Source organism: Lolium perenne, chromosome 7, assembly GCF_019359855.2.
Source record: "Lolium perenne isolate Kyuss_39 chromosome 7, Kyuss_2.0, whole genome shotgun sequence".
NCBI classification, from domain to species: Eukaryota; Viridiplantae; Streptophyta; class Magnoliopsida; order Poales; family Poaceae; genus Lolium; species Lolium perenne.
In genome coordinates this window covers 282655804-282678628 of record NC_067250.2, presented here as the reverse complement: position 1 = coordinate 282678628, position 22825 = coordinate 282655804, and the positions used below count along the sequence as shown (strand labels likewise).

The window sequence follows — 22825 nt, the reverse complement described above, 5'->3', positions numbered from 1 at the left end:
AACAAACACCATTCATTGTGTAGGGCTGCAAAAGCACACCTCAAGCCGGAGTAAACAAGCTCCACAACATCATAAAGGAATCACACACGATGCGCACACTGTCACCATCACACCGTGGAGAGTGACTCCGGAGTTCATATTAAAGTAACCTCTAGAGTGCATAATAGACAAGAGTAACATCTACATATTCAACTAGATTACAAAGCTCATGATCACATAAAGATCACACCATGGGAGAGAGAGATGAACCACATAGCTACCGGTAGAGCCCTCAGCCTCGGGGGAGAACTACTCCCTCCTCATCATGGGAGACATCAACATCGATGAAGATGGCGATGGAGTCGATGGAGATGGCTCCGGGGGAAATTCCCCGTCCCGGCAGAGTGCCGAAACAGAGACTTCTGTCCCCCGAATTAGGGTTTTTGGTGGCCGCGGAGCTACGGAACTCTTCTGGAGAAATCGTCGATCGTACTAGGGTTTTCGGGAACGAAGGAATAAATAGGTGAAGGGGCAGCGTCGGGGGAGCCAGGGGGTTCCCTCCCCACATGTCGGCGTGGGGGGCCCACTGCCGCGCCACCCTATGGTGTGGGCCCCCTGATGGCCTTCTTCGACTCTTCTTCGGTCTTCTGGAACACTCCGTGGAAAATAGGGTCGTGGGCTTTTGTTTCGTCCAACTCCGAGAATATTTGTAAACCAACTTTTCTGAAATCAAAAACAGCAGAAAACAGGAACTGGCACTGTGGCATCTTGTTAATAGGTTAGTCCCAGAAAATGCATAAAAACATTATAAAGTGTGAATAAAACATGTAAGTATTGTCATAAAACTAGCATGGAACATAAGAAATTATAGATACGTTGGAGACGTATCAACGCCCCAATGGGAATTGGCGTGCGATTGGCTATAGCTTCACGAGCAATCTCTCACTCTTCTCCGGTGATGGTTTAATCATTGTTATCATTGCTGGCGCTAGTTTCCACGGTGCGACATCTGCCCAGATTGGCGCGTGGAGTGCGCTCTCCCTCCGAGATTTCTTCTCCTGTAATGGGATTGATGATAGCATAGACCTGATGACGCACCGTCCCCAAGTGACTGTCCTGGGGAAGCTGCCGATACTTTCTTCATCTGAGGAACACCCAGCACTGCAAACGAAAGGTGTATCTTCCGATCCCAGCCCGTGCCTGGTGTCGCAGTTGTGGCAATAGTATGAAGTTAGATCTGATGATCCTGAGTCGTCGGATCCGACGGACATGGATGATGTGGAACGGAACGTCGATGCCAATGGCGAAGATGTTGAGGATGGCCCCGAAATCACAGGCGATAGATCAACTGTGATCGGGGGCAAAGCGGATGATGCAGCAGCCGATGAAGTCGCAACCCTTGGTGTCTTTGGGACGACCGGATCAAGTAGCCGAAGGATTCCTTCGGTGTTGACGCGGTAGTGCACGCTCCCGGACGCCATCTCCAGCCCATCACGTAAACCCGAGAAGGTCGAACGCGGTGAGTTAGAGTGCGGAGTAAACTCGAAGGACCCAAAACGAACCGAGTTCCCTGAGTTTGGTGATGAAGGAGTCAATGACGATGCCGGCGATGCTGTCCTTGAGGTAGCCGGTAAGACTGGAACAGCCGATGAAGTGCCTTGTACCAGTATATTCCCCACAGACGGCGCCAATTGTCGGGGGATCTCCCCAACAATTCCCACCATGAGGGGCTTAGGGTTGACGGAATCCTACATGCTAGCACGAGACATCGGTGATCGAACAAACGGGGAGAGAGATTTACCCAGGTTCGGGGCCCTCGATGAGGTAAAACCCGTACTTCCTGCTCGCTTGATCTTGATTATCGAAAGTATATCGGGTTACAATGGGGTAGCCGACGGGCTACGGTGGTCTCATCGAGAGGCAAGGGTTCTATGCTCTAGGTTTGATCTTGCGGTGGTTCTATGTGTGTAAGTTGTGTTCCGGCAAATCCCCTCCTGGCCTTCATATAACAAGCCAGGTATCGAGAGATCTGTCTGGACTCGACTAAGGTACAAAGAATCATAATCTAAGGTTTCCTTGTATCGCGTCTTCTTTCCTTGTCCATCAAGTAACTTTCCTTCGTATGAGTCTCATTCTTCTACGTCGATGGGCATGCCCACTTCTGATATTCGGCAATCTTCATGGGCCCCTGGTTGGGCCGGTGGAGGTAGCCTAATGTAGGTTGTCCAATGGGTAATGCCCACATCAAGGTGTATCTAGATATGAAATGTTACCGGTTCCTAGTTGACGAGAGGTTTTCATGTTTTTAGGTTATAAAGTCTCGTTGGCCTAATCTTCTCTCTTTGTAGTGTTTGCATGTGTTGTGTGGTGGCTTTCGATTTTTGACAAGATCTTTGTTAGAACTTTGTTATTAGTAAATTAATAGAGATTGTTGCATGCATCAAAATTCTACTTTATAAAAAAGGTTGGTTTTTTTGAAACTGATATAGTCAAGCATAGAAGATTTTTTTTGCGGTAAAAGAGCTTTATTGATTAAGTAACAGAGTTCCTTAACACGGATACTAGCTAAGAAGGGTGTCTCTATGCCATTAGTTTGGAGTGCTCCGCCGGTGTTTTCGAGTCGGGTCTGACGACCTTGGGCGGAGGTCTTCTTCGATGTGATGTTCCTATGGCTGGAGACAGCAGCGGGGAAGGGCTGCACCGCTAACATCTTCCTCAACAATAAGGCCCTGGATCATGCTGTATTCGGTGGAGTCAAGGATCTGGATCCCCTTTGTTTGATCGTCGTGGTGACGAGAAAGATTGGGACTCCATGGCATGTGGCTTTTCGTGGCCGGATCTCCAGGAGGGGAGCAACGGTGCTGCTCTCGAGAGTTTGCTCACGGTGGCGCAACGCTCATCGTCGTGTCTCAAGGTCGAAAGGCGGCCACTCCCCACCTGTCACGTCGGTTACAGTTGCTTTCTGATGGTCTTCTTCAACCTCCATGCTGCTATGCCATTTTGAAGGCCCTCCGACGTGTTTACAGTAAGCTCCCGCCTCCCCGTCCCAAGTGGTCGTGTCCCGAGCGACGTCGAGGTAGGCTGCACTAAGCCGCAGAATCATGGTGGAGAAGGAGGATGGCTTGATTGCCTTTTCCAGTTTTCTTCTAAGGTCCTCAATACAAAATGAAAGGGCTTGGTTGTAATTTCATACTTTGATGAGTGCCTATATGTAAAATGTAGCTCCACTGACAAATACTAACGAAGCTCTCGGTCCTGAGAGCATCTCCAGTCGCATCCCCCAAACGACGTCCGGCAATAGCGCCGGATTAGTCGTTTGGGGGACGTCCGGACGAAATTTTCGTTTGGAAGAGGTCCCTTTCCTAGCCACGTCCCCCAAACGCGACCTCCAAACAAAAAGCAAGTGTAAAAGTCGTGTCCGGCGTCTCTGATGGAGCCTCTATACACAGGGGATGGGCTAGGGACGCCGGACAATATTTGAGGGACGTCCGAAGTGAAGCGGCCTTTGGGGCATGCGACTGGGACGTTTTTTTTGACTGACGTCCCCCAAATCTCTTTGGGGGACGCTTTGGGGGGCGCGACTGGAGATGCTCTGAATGTGCACTTCGAGAGCTTTTTCTATAAGGCACTTGAATTGTCATTAGCATCTGACGCAGAAGGGTTAGCAGTTAGCACACTCGAAAGAGATCGACCAACACAGATGTCTTCGTGGAAGTGGTTAGGATATCACGCGTGGCAGTAGGAAAAGCTGTAAAGGCACCTTCGTCGTACTCCGGTGACGAACCGCTCGTGAGCTGCGTACGGCACGGCGGTACCGTACAAGAGCCGGAAATTATCACACCCGACGAGGGAAAAGGCGACGGAACCACTCCCCAGATTGGGGGAACACGAGAGCGGCGTTCTCTTCGCCGCGCGCGCCATGGATTACGAGCGAGGCGTTGCCGTTCGCGGGCGGCCGGAAAGCCGGCGGGCGGCTTACCCGGAAAGGAAGGGGGGAGGAGGGGCGGCCATCTGTCGCTCTAGCCATTCGTGCTCGGCGTGCGTATATATATAGCGGCGGATCGATGGAGAGCTTCTCACTACTCCAATTCCCATTCCTCCGGTGTTCCCCAGCCTCCGCCTCTGCCTCCCCCGCTCCAGGACTTTGCTCCGCCACCTCTTCAGATCTGCTGCTCCTGCTCCGTCTGCGTTCTGAGGTGAGTGAGCTCTCTCCTGCTCCATTATCTCTCTATCTTCTTTCGTGACGAGATACTAAATAGCTTAGGCGCTCGCCTGCTCGCCGCTGTCGAATTGGCCGGCCGCCGGTATTTCTTAGGCTTTGATTCGATGTCCAATTGCACGTTGCTGTATCTAAGGCAGTACCATTTGGTTGGGTTAGAGAGTGCTTGCACATCCAAACTAATCTAGGTACGACAGAATTCTGTAGGATTGCACATTTTTGCAAGTCCTGTACGATCTGGTTGGCTTGGAGATAACTGTTTTCCCATGAAAGACTTAGAAATAGCAATCTCTAGCACACATTGTTTGTTGTTGCCCTTCTACAGGGCGAGAATAACAGAGGCGCCTACCTGGGAACTTAAGAATGGCACTCATACTAGAGCCAAATACAGTACTGCCTCGATCTGTTCGGATGCAGAGACATAGGACAAACGAAATAGTTGTGGTTCTAATCAAAACCAATTAAATACCAACAGTGGGGGGGGTGCCAGGGGGGGGGGGGGGGGGGGAGTATTTGTTAGGCTTTAATTTTCTTCTCTTGTATAATGTCACTCAAATGTCTCATTTTCCAAACAGGAAATGGCGAAAAAGGTCGATGCTCCGAACGGCATGCGAAACAATGGCAAGCATTACTACACCATGTGTCAGACCATGTTCGAGATCGACACCAAGTACGTGCCAATCATGCCCATCGGGAGAGGATCCTACGGTACCGTATGCTCGTCGGTAAACCAGGAGACCAACGAGAAGGTCGCGATAAAAAAGATAAACAATGTCTTCAACAACCGGATTGATGCGCTCAGGACGCTTCGCGAGATGAAGCTCCTTCGGCACTTGCGTCACGAGAATGTTATTTCTTTGAAGGATGTAATGATGCCCCTACGCAGGAGGAGCTTCAAGGATGTGTATCTGGTCTCTGAACTCATGGACACGGATCTGGATAAGATAATAATGTCGTCACAGCCGCTTTCCAACGAGCACTGCCAATATTTCCTTTTTCAGGTAAGCGTCAGCTCTGTTTTTCATTCTTACCTTTACTTAACGCCTGGCCAGTTGCTCTCTTTGCAATTCTGCCATATTGTCATAAGTTAGTTTATTATTCACACCTCAATCTTTATTTGGAAGTCATGGTTATGGGTTGCTAGGCATAGCAGTGTCATGAGTTTATGTGATTTTTTTCCTTGCGATACGAATCAAAGTAGGTCTGATAATTTTCACAGCCTTCAAATTATGAGATAGAATGGTTTCTTTGTGTTCCTATGCCAACTTGCATTAGTACATGGTCAATCTAAAGTTGTTGACTTCCAACTAGTTAAGTTACCAAATATTGATCTGCTTATTCATGGAAGCACTGGTTAACTTCGGTATGTCTAGTATGTAGGAGCTTCTACAGCTGCTCTAAATACATGTCAGATTTGCATGAATATATACAACTTAAGCCTCTCCATAAATTACTTGGGAAGCTATGCATAGATACCAAACTTGAGCATCTTGTACTCTTGTAGAGAACCCTCGACTTGCTAATTATTTTAGTATGTTATATACTGCTCTGTATTTGGATTTTGTACTGATTGTTTCACACTTTCGACTCATTTAGCCAATCAATAATCTAAGATGCCGCCTTTTCTTGACTGCAGCTCCTCCGAGGGTTGACATGTCTTCATTCAGCAGGAATACTCCATAGGGATCTGAAACCAGGGAACCTTCTGATTAATGGAAACGCTGATCTGAAGATATGTGACTTTGGTCTTGCTCGCACAGATAATAGTGAAGGTCAATTGATGACTGAGTATGTTGTCACTCGTCCGTATAGAGCTCCCGAGCTACTGCTCGGTTGCGACAACTATGGCACCGCCATAGATGTCTGGTCAGTTGGCTGTATATTTGCTGAGCTACTTGGCCGCAAGACTATCTTTCCAGGAGCTGATTGCCTAAGTCAGCTCAAGCTTATAGTCAATGTTCTTGGCACCATGAATGATGGTGACCTTGAGTTCATTGACAGCCTAAGGGGTCGCAACTACATCAAATCCCTTCCATACACCCCCGGGACCCCCCTCTACAGCATGTACCCACAAGCGCACCCTCTTGCCATTGATCTGTTGCAGAAGATGCTTATCTTTGATCCTTCCAAAAGGATTAGTGTCATTGAGGCTTTGGAGCACCCCTACATGTCGGCGCTGTATGATCCAAGTGCAAACCCTACTGCTCAGGCGTCTGTCGATCTTGATATAGATGAGAACCTCAGCACAGATATGATCCGAGAAATGTTGTGGCAGGAGATGCTCCAGTACCACCGGAGGCCGTCAAAATGGAGAATATTTAACAAGTAGAAGATGCTCCAGTACGCCTGGAGCGGACATATTTCGACGACAGGATGCTCGATGGGCTAACCTTGGATTTTCTCATAACAATAAATAGTTGTTTGTTGGATGCTGTTGCGATTCATGTGTCTCACTGATCAGCTGCATGTATTGAAACCGCTGGATTTGGATGTGTTTGCCGTATAATTAGTAGACGGAAATAGCAAAATGTCTGGGTACAGCCTACAGTAGTTGCAGACCTATATTGTACTACTGGTATGTGACTGACAAAAAACATTGGCAACGATGTACCCCATATTACAAGATCTTTGGTGTAAGAATTACCGTCTGCATCAAATTGATGCCTGCTTTCTGCATCCTTCTTTTAATCTCAAAATACCGACGTTTATCCATTCTAGGGTATGCTGTCAGAAACTATCTTTTGGAATATAGGCTTACAGTTTTTGTCCAGCTGAAGACAAAAAACATGACACGGGTAGATCATCCCTCGACCAAGATCCAAAAAGATTGGGCATGCTGATTCATGAGCTGTGTGTAACCACCTGGAACCAAAAGATCCAAGGTAATCAGCTAGCTCATGCCTAAATCATGGATCTCGCACCATCGTCACTCCTATTTATGTCGTATAGATCCCATGAGAGAAAAACACAATAATACCCATACATAGTTACTATTACTAATTTGATAATGAAGTATCATTAATATTTTATTTAGAACTAACAAACACAGATTTTAGATGGATAAGTAAAAAAAAGAGAAATATATCGCTTAATTTGTTTGCGAGAAAGACTACACTAAAAAAAATCTCTTTTCGAAACAAAGGGTATAAAGAGAATTTTTATATCATAAATTAACTCTTCATGGTAAGGGTTATATATGGAAGTAGGTGCCAAAATTTTGGCTCCCGAGCTAGAACAAACTCTTTTTAAAATACTTTCCCGTTCCATATTAATTGACTTAACTTTATCTAGATACATGCCAGCAAACGCGTCTAAATACATATGTATCTGGACAAAGTTGATTCAATTAATTTGGATTGAACGAAGTATAAAAAATCAAAAACTTATTTCTTTCTCTTAAAAAATCTGAAACAAAATGTACAAGCACATATATATGTTTAGTATGTACGACCAAATTAGAATCAAAACATACTTTCATATATGGTTAGCACAAAAATAACAAATGTTTAAAGCAAACTCAACTTATATTTGACATTTTTAAAGCCGCAAATTTGTAACGTTTGTGTAGCCAAAAATACAATATATTAGTTGGCAAAACTCCGGAGACATGTAAAGGACATGCATAAACATTTTTTAGAAAAACTTTCTATTTTCAATTTTTTAAATGTCGAGCTCACTGGAGAGCTCCGAAGCACAAACTTTCTGTACTCATGAGGCTCACCTATGTCATTCCTTTTGCCCACAAAATTGTTGGATAATTAGGCACAATTTCCATGATTAATTCCAGAATATAAAACATGATGGCAGCAACTACTAACATGTGAAACTCAAACATACTAGATGCATTAATCAACATGAGTAGCAGCAGCGCAAACGGTAAAGCATCCATCGCTAAACAGATCGAGATATGTCGCACGTACCGATCTGGTGGAGGTGGCGGTGGAGGTGTAGCAGACGATGTCGCAGCAGTAACGTTGTTGATGACAACATTGTTGACGACGGGGACGACGGGTCGAAGTAGACGGCGTTGAAGACGACGGTAGGCAGCACCGCCCGACTTGGACGGAAGGCGACCCGTGATGAAGAGCTTGAGCAGTCGCGCAGAGCGCTTCCCAAAAACCTAATTTGCCCTCTCCCGTACAGGATCGCAAGGACGAGCGGTTCCGGAGACCTGCTCTCCCGTTCGCCGATGCACGTCGGCTCACGGGATGGAGTAGGCTACGATGGCGGCTCAAGCAGAGAGAGGTGGAAACCCTAACTCGTGTATTGGATGTATTTCTGCGGTAGCCGGGCAGGAGATTATATAGGCTCGGGAAACCCTAGGCAACGTGGGCCACGCCCACGTCGCACGAACGTTTCGAGTCGGTTACAGATAGCCCACGATCCGGGAGCGACCCAGCTGCAAAAAGTAAGGAAAGTCTCGGCTCAATCCACTCACCACGAGCGCGGCGCGCGTCGTGACGTGTCATGTCGTGTCGTGTCGTGTCGTGTCGTGTCGTGTCGTGTCGAGACGAGACGAGCGAGCGAGGAGGAGGAGGAGCGCGCGTGTAGCACTCCTATTCTCACTCACTTACTAGTGGTGGAACAACCCACCTTATAAGGTGGTCTAACTTCCTCCCAACTTTCCATGTGGGACTAAACTTCCCACCTCTTGCCACTCCCTAGTGAGCTGCCACCAACTTGGGCTCAAACTCACAAGGCTGCCACTATGTGGGCTTTGAGATTTATAGGAAAAAACTGAAATCTAATTTGGGCCACTAAAAGTGGGCCCAATATTTCAACAATCCCCCACCAGATCTCAAATCCCCATTTAGAGATTTACCAATACTCGCTGCTTGTTTATATACCAGTGTTTCAGCAGAGACTGTTAAGTTGAACTTCCGCCTAGAACCTTAAGCTACATCCATTCACACTTGAACAATGGACTAAGCCTTGAATTGCAAGTTTTGCGTGAACAGGGTTTCACTCAAAGTCATGACCAGTACATGGCTGCCAGTAGCCTACCCCGCGGGTGAAGCATATGCGTCATACTTCGTGGTCTCTTCATGAGTTTACTAGAGATCACCCAAATCTCATAGATTGCGACGTTTAACAATCGGACTCATATAGGTGTGTTATTTCAAGAATGCTCTGTAGGACAGCATCTTTGCTAAAATAGCCAACATAAACACATTAAGGCTTGTTGTCAACCTGCCTTACAAAGAATCGAGAGTTGTGCATCTTCACATAGAGAGGGTTACATAATACTCTCCTCAATTAAACCACTAGTTTGTTCTTCCTGTGTCCTAATTCACGGGATCTCCGATCACAAAGGTTGGGTTACCACTATGGCGTAACATCAACGGGTCTCAAACCCATCTCCCTCGATGCACTTTCTATCACATTACGTGATAGTCCCTTTGTAAAGGGATCTGCCAGGTTTTTGTCTGTTTGAATATATGTAACAGTTATTACTCCGGAGTTTCGCAATTTCCTGACAGACTTCAAACGTTTCTTGACGTGTCTTGATGACTTCGCGTTATCCTTAGAATTGTTCACTTTGACAATTACAGTTTGATTGTCACAATTCAAAAGGATTACCGGAACAGGTTTTTCAACCACAGGCAAGTCCATCAAGAGCTCACGCAACCATTCTGATTCAACAGTGGTTATGTCTAAAGCAGTAAGTTCTGCTTCCATAGTTGACCTCGTCAATATGGTTTGCTTACAAGATCTCCATGACACTGCGCCACCTCCAAAGGTAAATACATACCCACTTGTGGCGTATAGATCAGCTACATCTGAGATCCAATTCGAATCACTATATCCTTCAAGCACAGCTGGGTGCCCTGAATAATGAATCCCATAACTCATTGTACCACATAGGTAGCGCATGACCCTATCAAGTGCATGCCAATGATCAGTACCCGGGTTTGACATGAACCTACTCAACTTGCTAACAGCAAAAGAGATGTCGGGTCTAGTCGCGCTCGCTAAGTACATGAGTGAGCCAACGATCTGAGAATATCTCAATTGATCTATGGCAATCCTCCGGTTCTTGCGTAGTGTCACACTGGGATCATAAGGTGTTGAAGAAGGCTTGCTATCAATATAGCCGAACCGGCTCAAGATCTTCTCAACATAATGGGATTGCGTTAGAGTAATCCCACTCTCGTTCTTAATCAGCTTGATGTTCAGAATCACATCAGCTTCTCCCAGATCTTTCATATCAAAGCTCTTTGACAAGAAAGACTTGACCTCGTGTATTACTTTCATGTTTGTACCAAAGATCAGAATATCATCCACATACAAACATAGTATAACACCTTCGCCCCCACTATGGCGATAGTAAACGCACTTGTCAGCCTCATTGACAACAAAGCCTACAGAAGTCAAAGTTTTGTCAAACTTCTCATGCCATTGCTTAGGTGCTTGTTTCAGGCCATATAAAGATTTCAGCAACTTGCACACCTTTCTCTCTGCACCTTTTACTACAAACCCATCAGGCTGATCCATATAGATTTCCTCTTCCAACTCTCCATTAAGGAAAGCTGTCTTTACGTCCATTTGATGAACGATAAGACCATAGGAGGCAGCCATGGATAGTAGTACTCGAATGGTGGTAAGTTTAGCGACAGGTGAATAGGTGTCGAACTAATCTTCGCCTTCTCTCTGTGTGTAGCCTTTCGCTACAAGCCGCGCCTTGTACTTTTTAATAGTACCATCAGGTCTTAGCTTCTTCTTGAACACCCATTTGCAGCCTACATGCTTGCATCCGTGGGGTCGTTCTGACAACTCCCAAGTTCCATTAGAAAGAATCGAGTCCATCTCATTATGGACAGCTTCTTTCCAGTCATCTGCATCTGGAGATGCATATGCCTCTGCAATGGACGTGGGAGTATCATCCACAAGGTACACAATGAAATCATCACCAAAGGATTTTTCAATCCTCCGTCTCTTGCTCCGTTTAGGAGCTTCATTGTCATCCTTCTCAATAACAATCTCATGTGATTGTTCAAAATACTCATTAGATGTACTAGATTCAGGAACTATCTCAGTAGAAATTCTAGCAATGATATGCATATCTTTCATAGGAAACATATTCTCAAAGAATGTTGCATCACGAGATTCCATAATAGTATCAACATGCATATCAGGTACTTCAGATTGAACTACTAAAAATCTATAGCCTACACTCCGCGGAGCATAACCTAGAAAGATACAATCCACTGTCTTTGGTCCGAGTTTGCGCTTCTTAGTAATTGGAATATTGACTTTCGCCAAACATCCCCATGTGCGCAAATACGAAAGTGATGGTTTTCTCCCAGACCACTCCTCGTAAGGGGTTTTATCTTTATTCTTGTTAGGAACTCTATTCAGGACATGACATGAAGTCAATAAAGCCTCCCCCCACCATGCCTTTGATAAACCAGCAGTGGCTAACATGGAATTCACCAAGTCAGTCAACGTGCGGTTTTTCCTCTCGGCAACCCCGTTTGATTGGGGCGAATAGGGAGGCGTCCTCTCATGAATAATACCATGTTCCTCACAGAATTCATCAAAGATTTTAGGAAAATACTCGCCACCACGATCCGACCTAAGACGCTTGATCTTTCTCTCTAGTTGATTTTCAACTTCGGCCTTATAAATTTTAAAGTAGTCTAAAGCTTCATCTTTAGTTCGCAACAAATAAACATAGCAAAATCTAGTCGCATCATCAATCAATGTCATGAAATATCTCTTTCCACCTTTTGTCAACACACCATTCATCTCGCATAGATCAGAATGTATGAGTTCTAGAGGTGCCAAGTTTCTCTCCTCGGCCGCCTTGTGAGGCTTCCGAGGTTGCTTTGATTGCACACAACTATGGCACTTAGAACCTTTGGCAATGGTGAAATTCGGAATTAAACTTAAACTGGATAGCCGAGACAGTAAACCAAAATTAATGTGACATAAACGAGAATGCCAAACACTGGTATCATCACTAACATTGCCACAAATATGGTTCACAGACTTATTGCTGAAATTAGAAAGGGAAAAGCGGAACAAGCCTCCGCACTCATAGCCTTTACCAATAAATTGTCCAAACTTGGAAACAACTACTTTATTCGACTCTAAAACAACCTTAAACCCATCTCTGCATAGAAGGGAGCCGCTAACGAGATTCTTGTTCATAGTAGGGACATGCTGCACGTTCCTCAGCTGCACGATCTTCCCCGAAGTGAACTTCAGATCTACCGTGCCAACACCACGAACAGAAGCATGTGACCCATTCCCCATCAAGACGGAAGAATCCCGGGCGACCTGGTAAGAAGTGAACATGGATATGTCAGCACACACATGAACATTAGCACCTGTATCAATCCACCAACATGGAGATTGAAATACCGAAAGAACAGTAAAGAGATTACCGTACCCATCAGCAATGCTAGCGGTCACAGTGTTGACTTGCCTCCCCTTTTTCTTGCGGTCTGCCCTCTCTGGACAGTCCTTAGACAAGTGGCCAGCCTCTCCACAGGTAAAGCAGCTCAGATCTTCTTTGTTTATCATCTTCTTCTTCTTGAAGGTTGTAGTCTTCATAGGCTTATTGAAGGCGGGCTTGTTATTCCCTTTGTTCTTGCTGTAGGGTTTCTTCTGCACCATGTTGGCGCTAGACTGACCCTCTCCTTTCTCAGTATTATCCTTAGCCCGAGCTTTCTCCTCAACATCAAGAGATGCTATCAGATTTTCAACTGATATCTCCTGTCTCTTGTATTTGAGAGTTGTGGCAAAGTTCCTCCATGAAGGGGGCAACTTAGCGATGATGCATCCAGCCACAAACTTATCAGGTAAGGCACACTTAAGGAGTTCGAGCTCTTTCGCAATGCACTGTATCTCATGAGCTTGTTCGACTACAGAACGGTTGTTTACCATCCTGATGTCATGGAAGCTCTCCATGATGTACAGTTCACTGCCTGCATCGGTTGCACCGAATTTAGCATTCAGTGCATCCCAGAGCTCTTTACCATCTGTTATGTGCATGTACACATCACACAGACGATCAGCAAGAATACTCAGAACGCATCCGACGAAGAGAGTATTGTTTTCCTTGAACTTGTTCTGATCTTGGTCAGATATAGTTCCTTCAGGTAAACCATCACTAACTTCGAACACTTTCAGATGAGTAAGCCAGAGCGTGGCCTTAACCTGCCACCTCTTAAAGTGCACACCGGTAAACTTATCCGGCCTCAGTGCATCAGCAAAACCAGCCATTGTTAACTCAGGAAATTGCCTACAATTAGGTTTTTGGATTGTTGGATAATTAGGCACAATTTCCATGATTAATTCCAGAATATAAAACATGATGGTAGCAACTACTAACATGTGAAACTCAAACATACTAGATGCATTAATCAACATGAGTAGCAGCAGCGCAAACGGTAAAGCATCCATCGCTAAACAGATCGAGATATGTCGCACGTACCGATCTGGTGGAGGTGGCGGTGGAGGTGTAGCAGACGATGTCGCAGCAGTAACGTTGTTGATGACAACGTTGTTGACGACGGGGACGACGGGTCGAAGTAGACGGCGTTGAAGACGACGGTAGGCAGCACCGCCCGACTTGGACGGAAGGCGACCCGTGATGAAGAGCTTGAGCAGTCGCGCAGAGCGCTTCCCAAAAACCTAATTTGCCCTCTCCCGTACAGGATCGCAAGGACGAGCGGTTCCGGAGACCTGCTCTCCCGTTTGCCGATGCACATCGGCTCACGGGATGGAGTAGGCTACGATGGCGGCTCAAGCAGAGAGAGGTGGAAACCCTAACTCGTGTATTGGATGTATTTCTGCGGTAGCCGGGCAGGAGATTACATAGGCTCGGGAAACCCTAGGCAACGTGGGCCACGCCCACGTCGCACGAACGTTTCGAGTCGGTTACAGATAGCCCACGATCCGGGAGCGACCCGAACCGACTAACTGCGACGCGTCCGTCTAGGACTCTGTTCGTTTTCCTGAGCTGCAAAAAGTAAGGAAAGTCTCGGCTCGAGGCTCAATCCACTCACCACGAGCGCGGCGCGAGTCGAGTCGAGTCGAGTCGAGTCGAGTCGAGACGAGCGAGGAGGAGGAGGAGCGCGCGTGTAGCACTCCTATTCTCACTCACTTACTAGTGGTGGAACAACCCACCTTATAAGGTGGTCTAACTTCCTCTCAACTTTCCATGTGGGACTAAACTTCCCACCTCTTGCCACTCCCTAGTGAGCTGCCACCAACTTGGGCTCAAACTCACAAGGCTGCCACTATGTGGGCTTTGAGATTTATAGGAAAAAACTGAAATCTAATTTGGGCCACTAAAATTGGACCCAATATTTCAACAAAAATATCCAAATGTTTGTCAGCCGTGAGCTTCATAAGCGTAGCCAACCACACATGAGCTAGCCATCATAAGTTGAATCCCCGTCTTTATCTACATTGAGTTAATTCCTACTTGCTCCACACCTGTCTTATTTTGTCCAAGAAAACAAACGTTTATCCATTAGAGTGCAATGCAGTTTGATAGGAAATGGCCAAGAATGATCCTTTAGGGTATATTTAGTCTATTTTGGTTTTACTATCTTCTTTCTCAAGGAGATGGTTAAGGATCTCAAAAAATAGAGGATGCTGACTAAGTGAGAATTCTCCATAATATGCCTCGAAGATGACTCAAACTTCCACGCTGTTCAACTCGAGATTATGATTCTTGTTTGTCTACCATTTAACCATCAAGTCTCTTAAAAGTGAATTCAATACAATGTATATGATGTCTATTCAATGTGATATATGGAATAAATGAAAAATGTGGAGACTCAAAGTATTTCTCTTGATCGGCAAGTACATTTAATTCTCTATCCGGTCTACCTACATGTGGCAGAATTGGAGAAATATCCTACTACCTCCGTTTTAAGGAATAAGGTATCCTCGTTTTACGTGTTTTTTGTTTGATCAAGAATTACTTCAAATTTATAAAGAATATTTGTATGAAATTAGCATCATTAGAAAGTGTTTTTCAATACGAATCCAGCGATGCTAATTACATATAATATAATCAAGATTTTGTTGCTCATTTTTTATAATCAAAATTTATCTTGAAATACGTGTGCACCTTAATCTTTAAAACGAAGGTCGTACACCACTCCTTGGTGTTGCCAATGAAAGAGTAGACAATTTTTTTTAAGTAACTCTTCGTGCATTATAATTAGATATTATACATGTGGCAGTAGGAAAAGGCTAACCCACGTGTACCTTTTTGCTACAAGAGATCCAAAAAGTTGTGCATCCTACTCACCCATGACCATGAGTTGTGTAAGCATAACCCATCGCTCGCCGCGAGTTAGTTACTAAATAAGTACAGCAAGTGACACAAATCATATCATTGAAGTTACCTAGAACAGCTACCTTCATCTTAACTAAGGGAAAAGGTAAAGCTTTTTGCCTAACTTTTTGTCGATAAAAGAGTAAGCTAAGATTTGCACGTAATTTCCATGGATATCGTTAGTGCGTTAGCATATTACGCGTGGTGGTAGGAAATGGTCAACCTACGTCGTACCTTTTTGCTCACTAGAGATCCAAAAAGTTGGCAAGCTGCTCCCTCTTGAGTTGAGTAAGCATAAGGACATCTCTAACGAGCCATCCGTTTGCGTCCGCGGGATTTGAAAATGCGCTTAGAATTAGACCTAGCAGCACGATATATAGTGATCACGTTTGTTTGTGGAGACGCAAACACGATCCAAATATACGGCACATTTGCATCTATGTGGACATTGCGCGGTCGCACTTCTCCCACGGCCCACCTGACAGCGATTGGTGCTCGATGAGTCTTCTCAGCCAACTGCCGGGAAGGGCAACCGCCAGAGTGGCAACTGCGTCGATCGATGCGCGAACCTCTGGAATGGAGCGCGAACTCATAAACATCTGCGGAAGAGCAACCACATCCCTCTTCGATATCTGCGTCGCCATTCATCCCCGCTCAATAAGACCCCTACGTCTACGCATTCGGACCTCCAACCGGCCGGTCGCGGCGGCAAAGAAGGAGGGAAGAGCCCGAGCGAAGGCGCAACCGGCGTGTACCGATGATGATGAAGACACCAAGAACTACTCATCGGAGGGGGACACAAATTTCTTGGACACGTCGAACGCCACTACCTCTTCGGAAGAGCTGATGAGCAGGAAGCGCCCCGTGAGGATTATGAGGCGGTGTCATCAAAGAAGAATTAGCTTAGTTTAAAAATTAGTTTGAACATATTTTTCTCGCATTTTCTATGTTTAATTTGTTTCAACATGTTACACTACTTTTCAAATCTCGATTCTTCCTAGAAATATGAATAGCTCAATTGTGTCTATCTTTTCCTCTACATTCAAAATAGAGTACATGCCTTCCTCGTTGGGTCGAGCAGCTGGGGCTACCCCTTGACGCAAACGGACAAGCTTAGCCTAGCGACCATTTCAGTATTTATGAACGACGCAAAAGGATACAATCAATCGATTTTAGCGTCCAATTTACGTCATCCCGTTAAAATACCCTAACCAACCACTCACCGGGCGTTAGTTACTGTACACCAAGTGACACGAATGATATCATTGAAGCCCCTGGACCTTCTCCTTAATGAAAAATGTAAAAGCATGTTCGCCTTGTGTAAAGGACATACTCCAACACATAAGGAGTATAAAATAACATCAAGTTGATTATGATATCTTGTATATGCTGATTTTTTTTTGAAACGACCAACACGGATTCTGATTCTGCTAGTAGTGATGAAATGGAGGAAGTGTCATCTTTTTTTTACAAAGGGTATATATTAATATCTGGAAAATATTAGTTATACCCAGTTTATGTACCAACGCATTGTCCTAGCGGCACTATGGATGCACATGGTCAAAAAATAAAGAAGAATTACAAAAAAAAGAAGTTCCGCTATAGTCATTCATTTCTTGAAACAAGAGCAGTAACACCACCAAGACAGCACCTGAAGTCCAGCTTCTTCAAAAACGACGCCTCCAAAAAAAAACATTGCACAAATACCATCATTGCCCGATCATAGATCTTAGGTTTTCACCCTGAAAAAAATCCTCACTCTCAAAACATTGTTTTCAACAAGACCATTGTCTGCCACAACCAATTAAGGCCAGACAATGGGTTTCAACCCTAAAAGGTAGGAGTATGATCTTCTCGCACTCGCATGCCGCTACTCCAAGTCACGAATCTATAGGATTCGTAGCATAGAAAATAAAAAAAATCCTACAGCGAGAGCGAATAAACCAAGATCCAATCCAGGAGAAAAGCCAAGATCTAATCTACTAGATGGTAGCAATGAGATCAGACTACATACCCTTGTATATCTCTAAGCGTTAACAAGGTTGTACTCGTGGTTGATGTAGTCGACCACTTGCCGCTCTCAAGAGTGAGAAGAAGATCCCTCCAGTGCTGCAAACGGGCAGCAACTCCGCACTCGGTCACACATAGGGTGTTGATGATGATGTTCTTCTCCCTGTTCCAGCGGGCAATGGAAGTAATAGATCTTCCTCGGAATCCCGGCAGCATGACGGCGTGGTGGTGGTGGTGGTGGAGAAATCCTGCAGGGCTTCGTCGTAGCCGTGCAAAAAAGAGGAGGAGGAAGGGGGCAGCTAGGGTTTGGGTAGAGGGGGCTTGAGCTACGACTTGTGTAGCCCTTAGGGCTCCCCTTGCCCTCCTTTTATAGGTGGAAAAGTACCTTGGGTCGTCCAAGACCTGCCCCCAAAGTTTTGGGAGAGTTCCGGTAGGTTTCTGTCAACCGAAACCTACTAGAACTAGGACTCTTTTGCCAAATCCGAATTTGCCTTAGGGGAAACTCCTTAACCTTTAAGGAAAGCGTGGATACACCTATTATGGAACCCTCTAGACTTCCTTAGACAGCCCAGGTCGTCCCGGACACTTCCGAAACCTTCCATAATATTCCAAACCCTTCCAATCTTTCTAGAACCTTCTAGAAGCTTCGGTCAAAACACCGAACTTTTTTCGAACCCCGGAAAATGACTTCCTATATATGAATTTTATTCTCTGGACCATTCTGAACCTCCTCATGATATTCTGGATCCCATCCGAGACTCTGAACAACATTCAACCTCCGTACCATATTCCATATATACTTAAACGACATCAACCCTTAAGTGTGTCACCCTACGGTTCGCAAATGATGCAGACGTGATCGAGACACCTCTCCGATCAATAACCAATAGCGGGACCTGGAGATCCATATGGCTCCTACATATTCAATGATGACTTCTTGATCGAGAGAACCATGTGCATTCGTTACAGATTCCCTTTGTTGCGCGACATTTCACTTATCCGAGATTCGATATTGGTATCACCATACCTTGTTCAATCTCGGTCCCGATAAGTCCCCTTTGCTCGTACCGTGATATGATATATCTTGTGACCCCGTCACATTCTTGCAAGCTAATTATGTATCATTTCACCGAGAGGGCCTAGAGAATATCTATCCGTCATTTGGATGGACAAATCATACTCTTGATCCATGGGCTTCAACTTCCCACTTTCAGAGTACCCAATGCCACCTTTATAACCATCCAATTACGGAGTGGTGTTTGATGTCATCAAAGTATTCCTCCGGTCTTACTGATTAACATGATCTCATGGTCGAAGGATTTAGGTTACATTGCATTTGATAGCTACAACAAAATGAACTTCAATGACTTGATCTTATTGCTACGCTTACTATGGGTATGTGTCCATCGTATCATTCTCCTAATGATATGATCTTGTTATTAACAACATCCAATGTTCATGATCAGGAAACCTTGATCATCAATTAATCAACAAGCTAGTTAAACGAGAGGCTTACTAGGGACTCATGTTTGTTTACAAAATACACATGCATTAATGTTTCCAGTTAATGCAATTATAGCATGAGATATAAACATCTAACATAAACATTAAGATATAATAACAACCACTTTATTATTGCCTCTTGGGCATATCTCCAACAGAATCACCAAGCCAATTCCTCAACACCACACAAACTCGAACCACCATTGTCCGTCCACAGATCTCGGTCTCCATGGCATTCTCCGTCAGCACCATGGAACGAGAACATTCCCCATGATATTAACAGCCAATCGAGCTTCGAAGCGCTCCCTCTGAACCCTAACGGTCATAGAAAAACATGGGTACGCATGACCGAATACCACCCGATCCAGCAAATTCCAGGCAAGAGAGGCATTGTTACATTTGCCTGCAGAGCCTTCGGAAACACGACACTGCAACCAGATCAATGAAGAAAAACATCAGGCAGATCTTCGTCTTGGCGTGAGAGAAACCCTAGGGCCGCCTACTTTATTCGATCCAAGCCAACAGCCCCCACGCCACCAGCCGGAGGCAGAGTAGAAGATGGTCCAGCTTACCACGCCAGAACCTAGCACGCAACTGCCTCCGCAGCCACAAGCCTAGATCGGATTCGGGCCAGGCTTGCTGCAGTCGCACGTCAGCACTTCCGAGGAGGCCCTCTCCGATCCGCAGCTAGTGCTGGCACCACCATGCCTCCTCCTCCTCCACAAGCCTCCAAACCGCGCCGTCAGAGATGAAGAACCTAGTTGGGCACCCTAGGTGACATGGGCATACCCTTCGGGTACCTATTATTAGTATACCTGGCTCAGCTTGGCCCAATATGGAGAAGGCCCAACAAGGCAACCCGAAGAAGTAGTCGAATAGAACTCTTGTAAAACCCTAGGCTGATTGCATATATAAAGCCAACCAGGACATCCGATAGGAGGGGAGGACAACAGATAGATAACATAGCTCCGCCTACGGTGGCACCCTGTAAACATACATATGATCATATACTAGATTGCTAGTAGCACGTAGGGATCCTTGATACGCCTCCAACGTATCTATAATTTCTTATGTCCCATGCTTATTTTATGACAATACCTACATGTTTTATTCACACTTTATAATGTTTTTATGCATTTTCCGGGACTAACCTATTAACAAGATGCCGCAGTGCCAGTTCCTATTTTCTGCTGTTTTTTATTTCAGAAAAGTTAGTTTACGGATATTCTCGGAATTGGACGAAACAAAAGCCCACGGCCCTATTTTCCACGGAGTGTTCCAGAAGTCCGAAGGAGAGACGAAGAGGAGCCACGAGGCGGCCACACCATAGGGCGGCGCGGTGGGGCCCCTAGCCGCGCCGCCATATGGGGTGGGCCCCTCGGGCGTCCCCCGACTCTGCCCCTTCGCCTATATAATCCTCCCGTCGCGAAAACCCTAACACCGAGAGCCAAAATACGAGAACAGTTCCAGAGACGCCGCCGCCGTCAACCCTATCTCGGGGGGTTCAGAAGATCTCCTCCGGCACCCTGCCGGAGAGGGGAATCATCACCGGAGGGCTCTACATCACCATGCCCGCCTCCGGACCGATGCGTGAGTAGTTCATCCTTGGACTATGGGTCCATAGCAGTAGCTATATGGTTGTCTTCTCCTCTTGTGCCATCATGTTTAGATCTTGTGAGCTGCTTATCATGATCAAGATCATCTATTTGTAATGCTACATGTTGTGTTTGTTGGGATCCGATGAATATGGAATACTATGTCAAGTTGATTATTGATCTATCATATATGTGTTATTTATGATCTTGCATGCTCTCCATTGCTTGTAGAGGCTCTGACCAAGTTGATACTTGTAACTCTAAGAGGGAGTATTTATGCTAGATAGTGGGTTCATGTCTCCATTGTATCTGGGGGAGTGACAGCAACCCCTAAGGTTGTGGATGTGATGTTGCCACTAGGGATAAAATATCAATGCTTTGTTTAAGGATATTTGTATTGTTTACATTACGCACAGTACTTAATGCAATTTTCTGTTGTTTGCAACTTAATACTGGAAGGGGTGCGAATGCTAACCCGAAGGTGGACTTTTTAGGCATAGATGCATGCTGGATGGTGGTCTATGTTCTTTGTCGTAATGCCCTAAGTAAATCTCATAGTAGTCATCATGATATGTATGTGCATTTTTATGCCCTCTCTATTTGTCAATTTCCCAACTGTAATTTGTTCACCCAACATGTTATTTATCTTATTGGAGAGACACCACTAGTGAACTGTGGACCCCGGTCCATTCCTTTACATCTGAAATACAACCTACTGCAATCATTGTTCTCTTTTGTTTTCTGCAAGAAAACATCATTCTCCACACCATACGTTTAATCCTTTGTTTTCAGCAAGCCGGTGAGATTGACAACCTCACTGTTAAGTTGGGGCAAAGTAGTTTGATTGTGTTGTGCAGGTTCCACGTTGGCGCCGGAATCCCTGGTGTTGCGCCGCATGCACTACACTCCTTCACCAACAACCTCCACGTGGCCTTCATCTCCTACTGGTTCGATAACCTTGGTTTCTTTCTGAGGGAAAACTCGCTGCTGTACGCATCATACCTTCCTCTTGGGGTTCCCAACGGACGTGTGCTTTACCGTCACAAGCAGCTACTTTTCTGGCGCCGTTGCCGGGGAGATCAAGACACGCTGCAAGGGGAGTCTCTCACACCCAATCTCTTTACTTTGTTTACTGTCTTGCTTTATTTATATTCTGTCTTGTTTGCTTTCTTTATATCAAAAACACAAAAAAATAGTTACTTGTTCTACTTTATTTAATTCGGTTTGCTTTATTATTGCTAAAATGAATACTCCTGAGAACACTAAGTTGTGTGACTTTACTAGCAAATAATAATGATTTCATATGCACTCCTATTGCTCCACCTGCTACTACAACAGAATTCTATGAAATTAAACCTGCTTTACTAAATCTTGTTATGAGAGAGCAATTTTCTGGTGTTAGTAATGATGATGCTGCGGCCCATCTTAATAATTTTGTTGAACTTTGTGAAATGCAAAAGTATAAGGATATAGATGGGGATATTATAAAACTGAAATTGTTTCCTTTCTCCTTGAGAGGAAGAGCTAAAGATTGGTTGCTATCTTTGCCTAAAAATAGTATTAGTTCATGGACTAAATGTAAAGATGCTTTCATTGTAAAATATTATCCTCCTGCTAAAATTATATCTTTGAGAAGTAGCATTATGAATTTTAAGCAATTGGATAATGAACATGTTGCCCAAGCATGGGAGAGAATGAAATCTTTGGTAAAGAATTGCCCTACCCATGGACTAACTACTTGGATGATCATCCAAACCTTTTATGCAGGATTAAATTTTTCTTCAAGGAACTTATTGGATTCAGCTGCTGGAGGTACTTTTATGTCCATCACTTTGGGTGCTGCAACAAAGCTTCTTGATGATATGATGATAAACTACTCTGAATGGCACACTGAAAGGACTCCTCAAGGTAAGAAGGTAAATTCTGTTGAAGAAACCTCTTCCTTGAGTGATAAGATTGATGTTATTATGTCTATGCTTGTTAATGGTAAAACTCATGTTGATCCTAATGATGTTCCTTTAGCTTCATTGGTTGCTCAAGAAGAGCATGTTGATGTGAACTTCATTAAAAATAATAATTTCAGCAATGCTTATAGGAATAATTTTGGTAACAACAACTATAGGCCATATCCTTCTAATAGTGGTAATGCTTATGGTAATTCTTATGGTAATTCTTACAACAATAGTAGGAGTGTACCCTCTGATCTTGAAGTCATGC

At 44.8% G+C, this 22825-nt stretch overlaps 1 protein-coding gene across 1 annotated transcript; it reads left to right on the top strand.

Annotated features, from left to right (window-relative positions):
* Nucleotides 1–3715: 3715 nt before the first annotated feature.
* Nucleotides 3716–6841, top strand: LOC127312481 (mitogen-activated protein kinase 4). The gene is made up of 3 exons (XM_051343000.2): nucleotides 3716–4175; nucleotides 4774–5199; nucleotides 5835–6841. The coding sequence occupies exons 1-3, from the start codon at nucleotides 4044–4046 to the stop codon at nucleotides 6525–6527; spliced, it is 1251 nt and encodes a 416-aa protein (XP_051198960.1). The 5' UTR covers nucleotides 3716–4043; the 3' UTR covers nucleotides 6528–6841.
* The last annotated feature ends 15984 nt before the right edge of the window (nucleotides 6842–22825 follow it).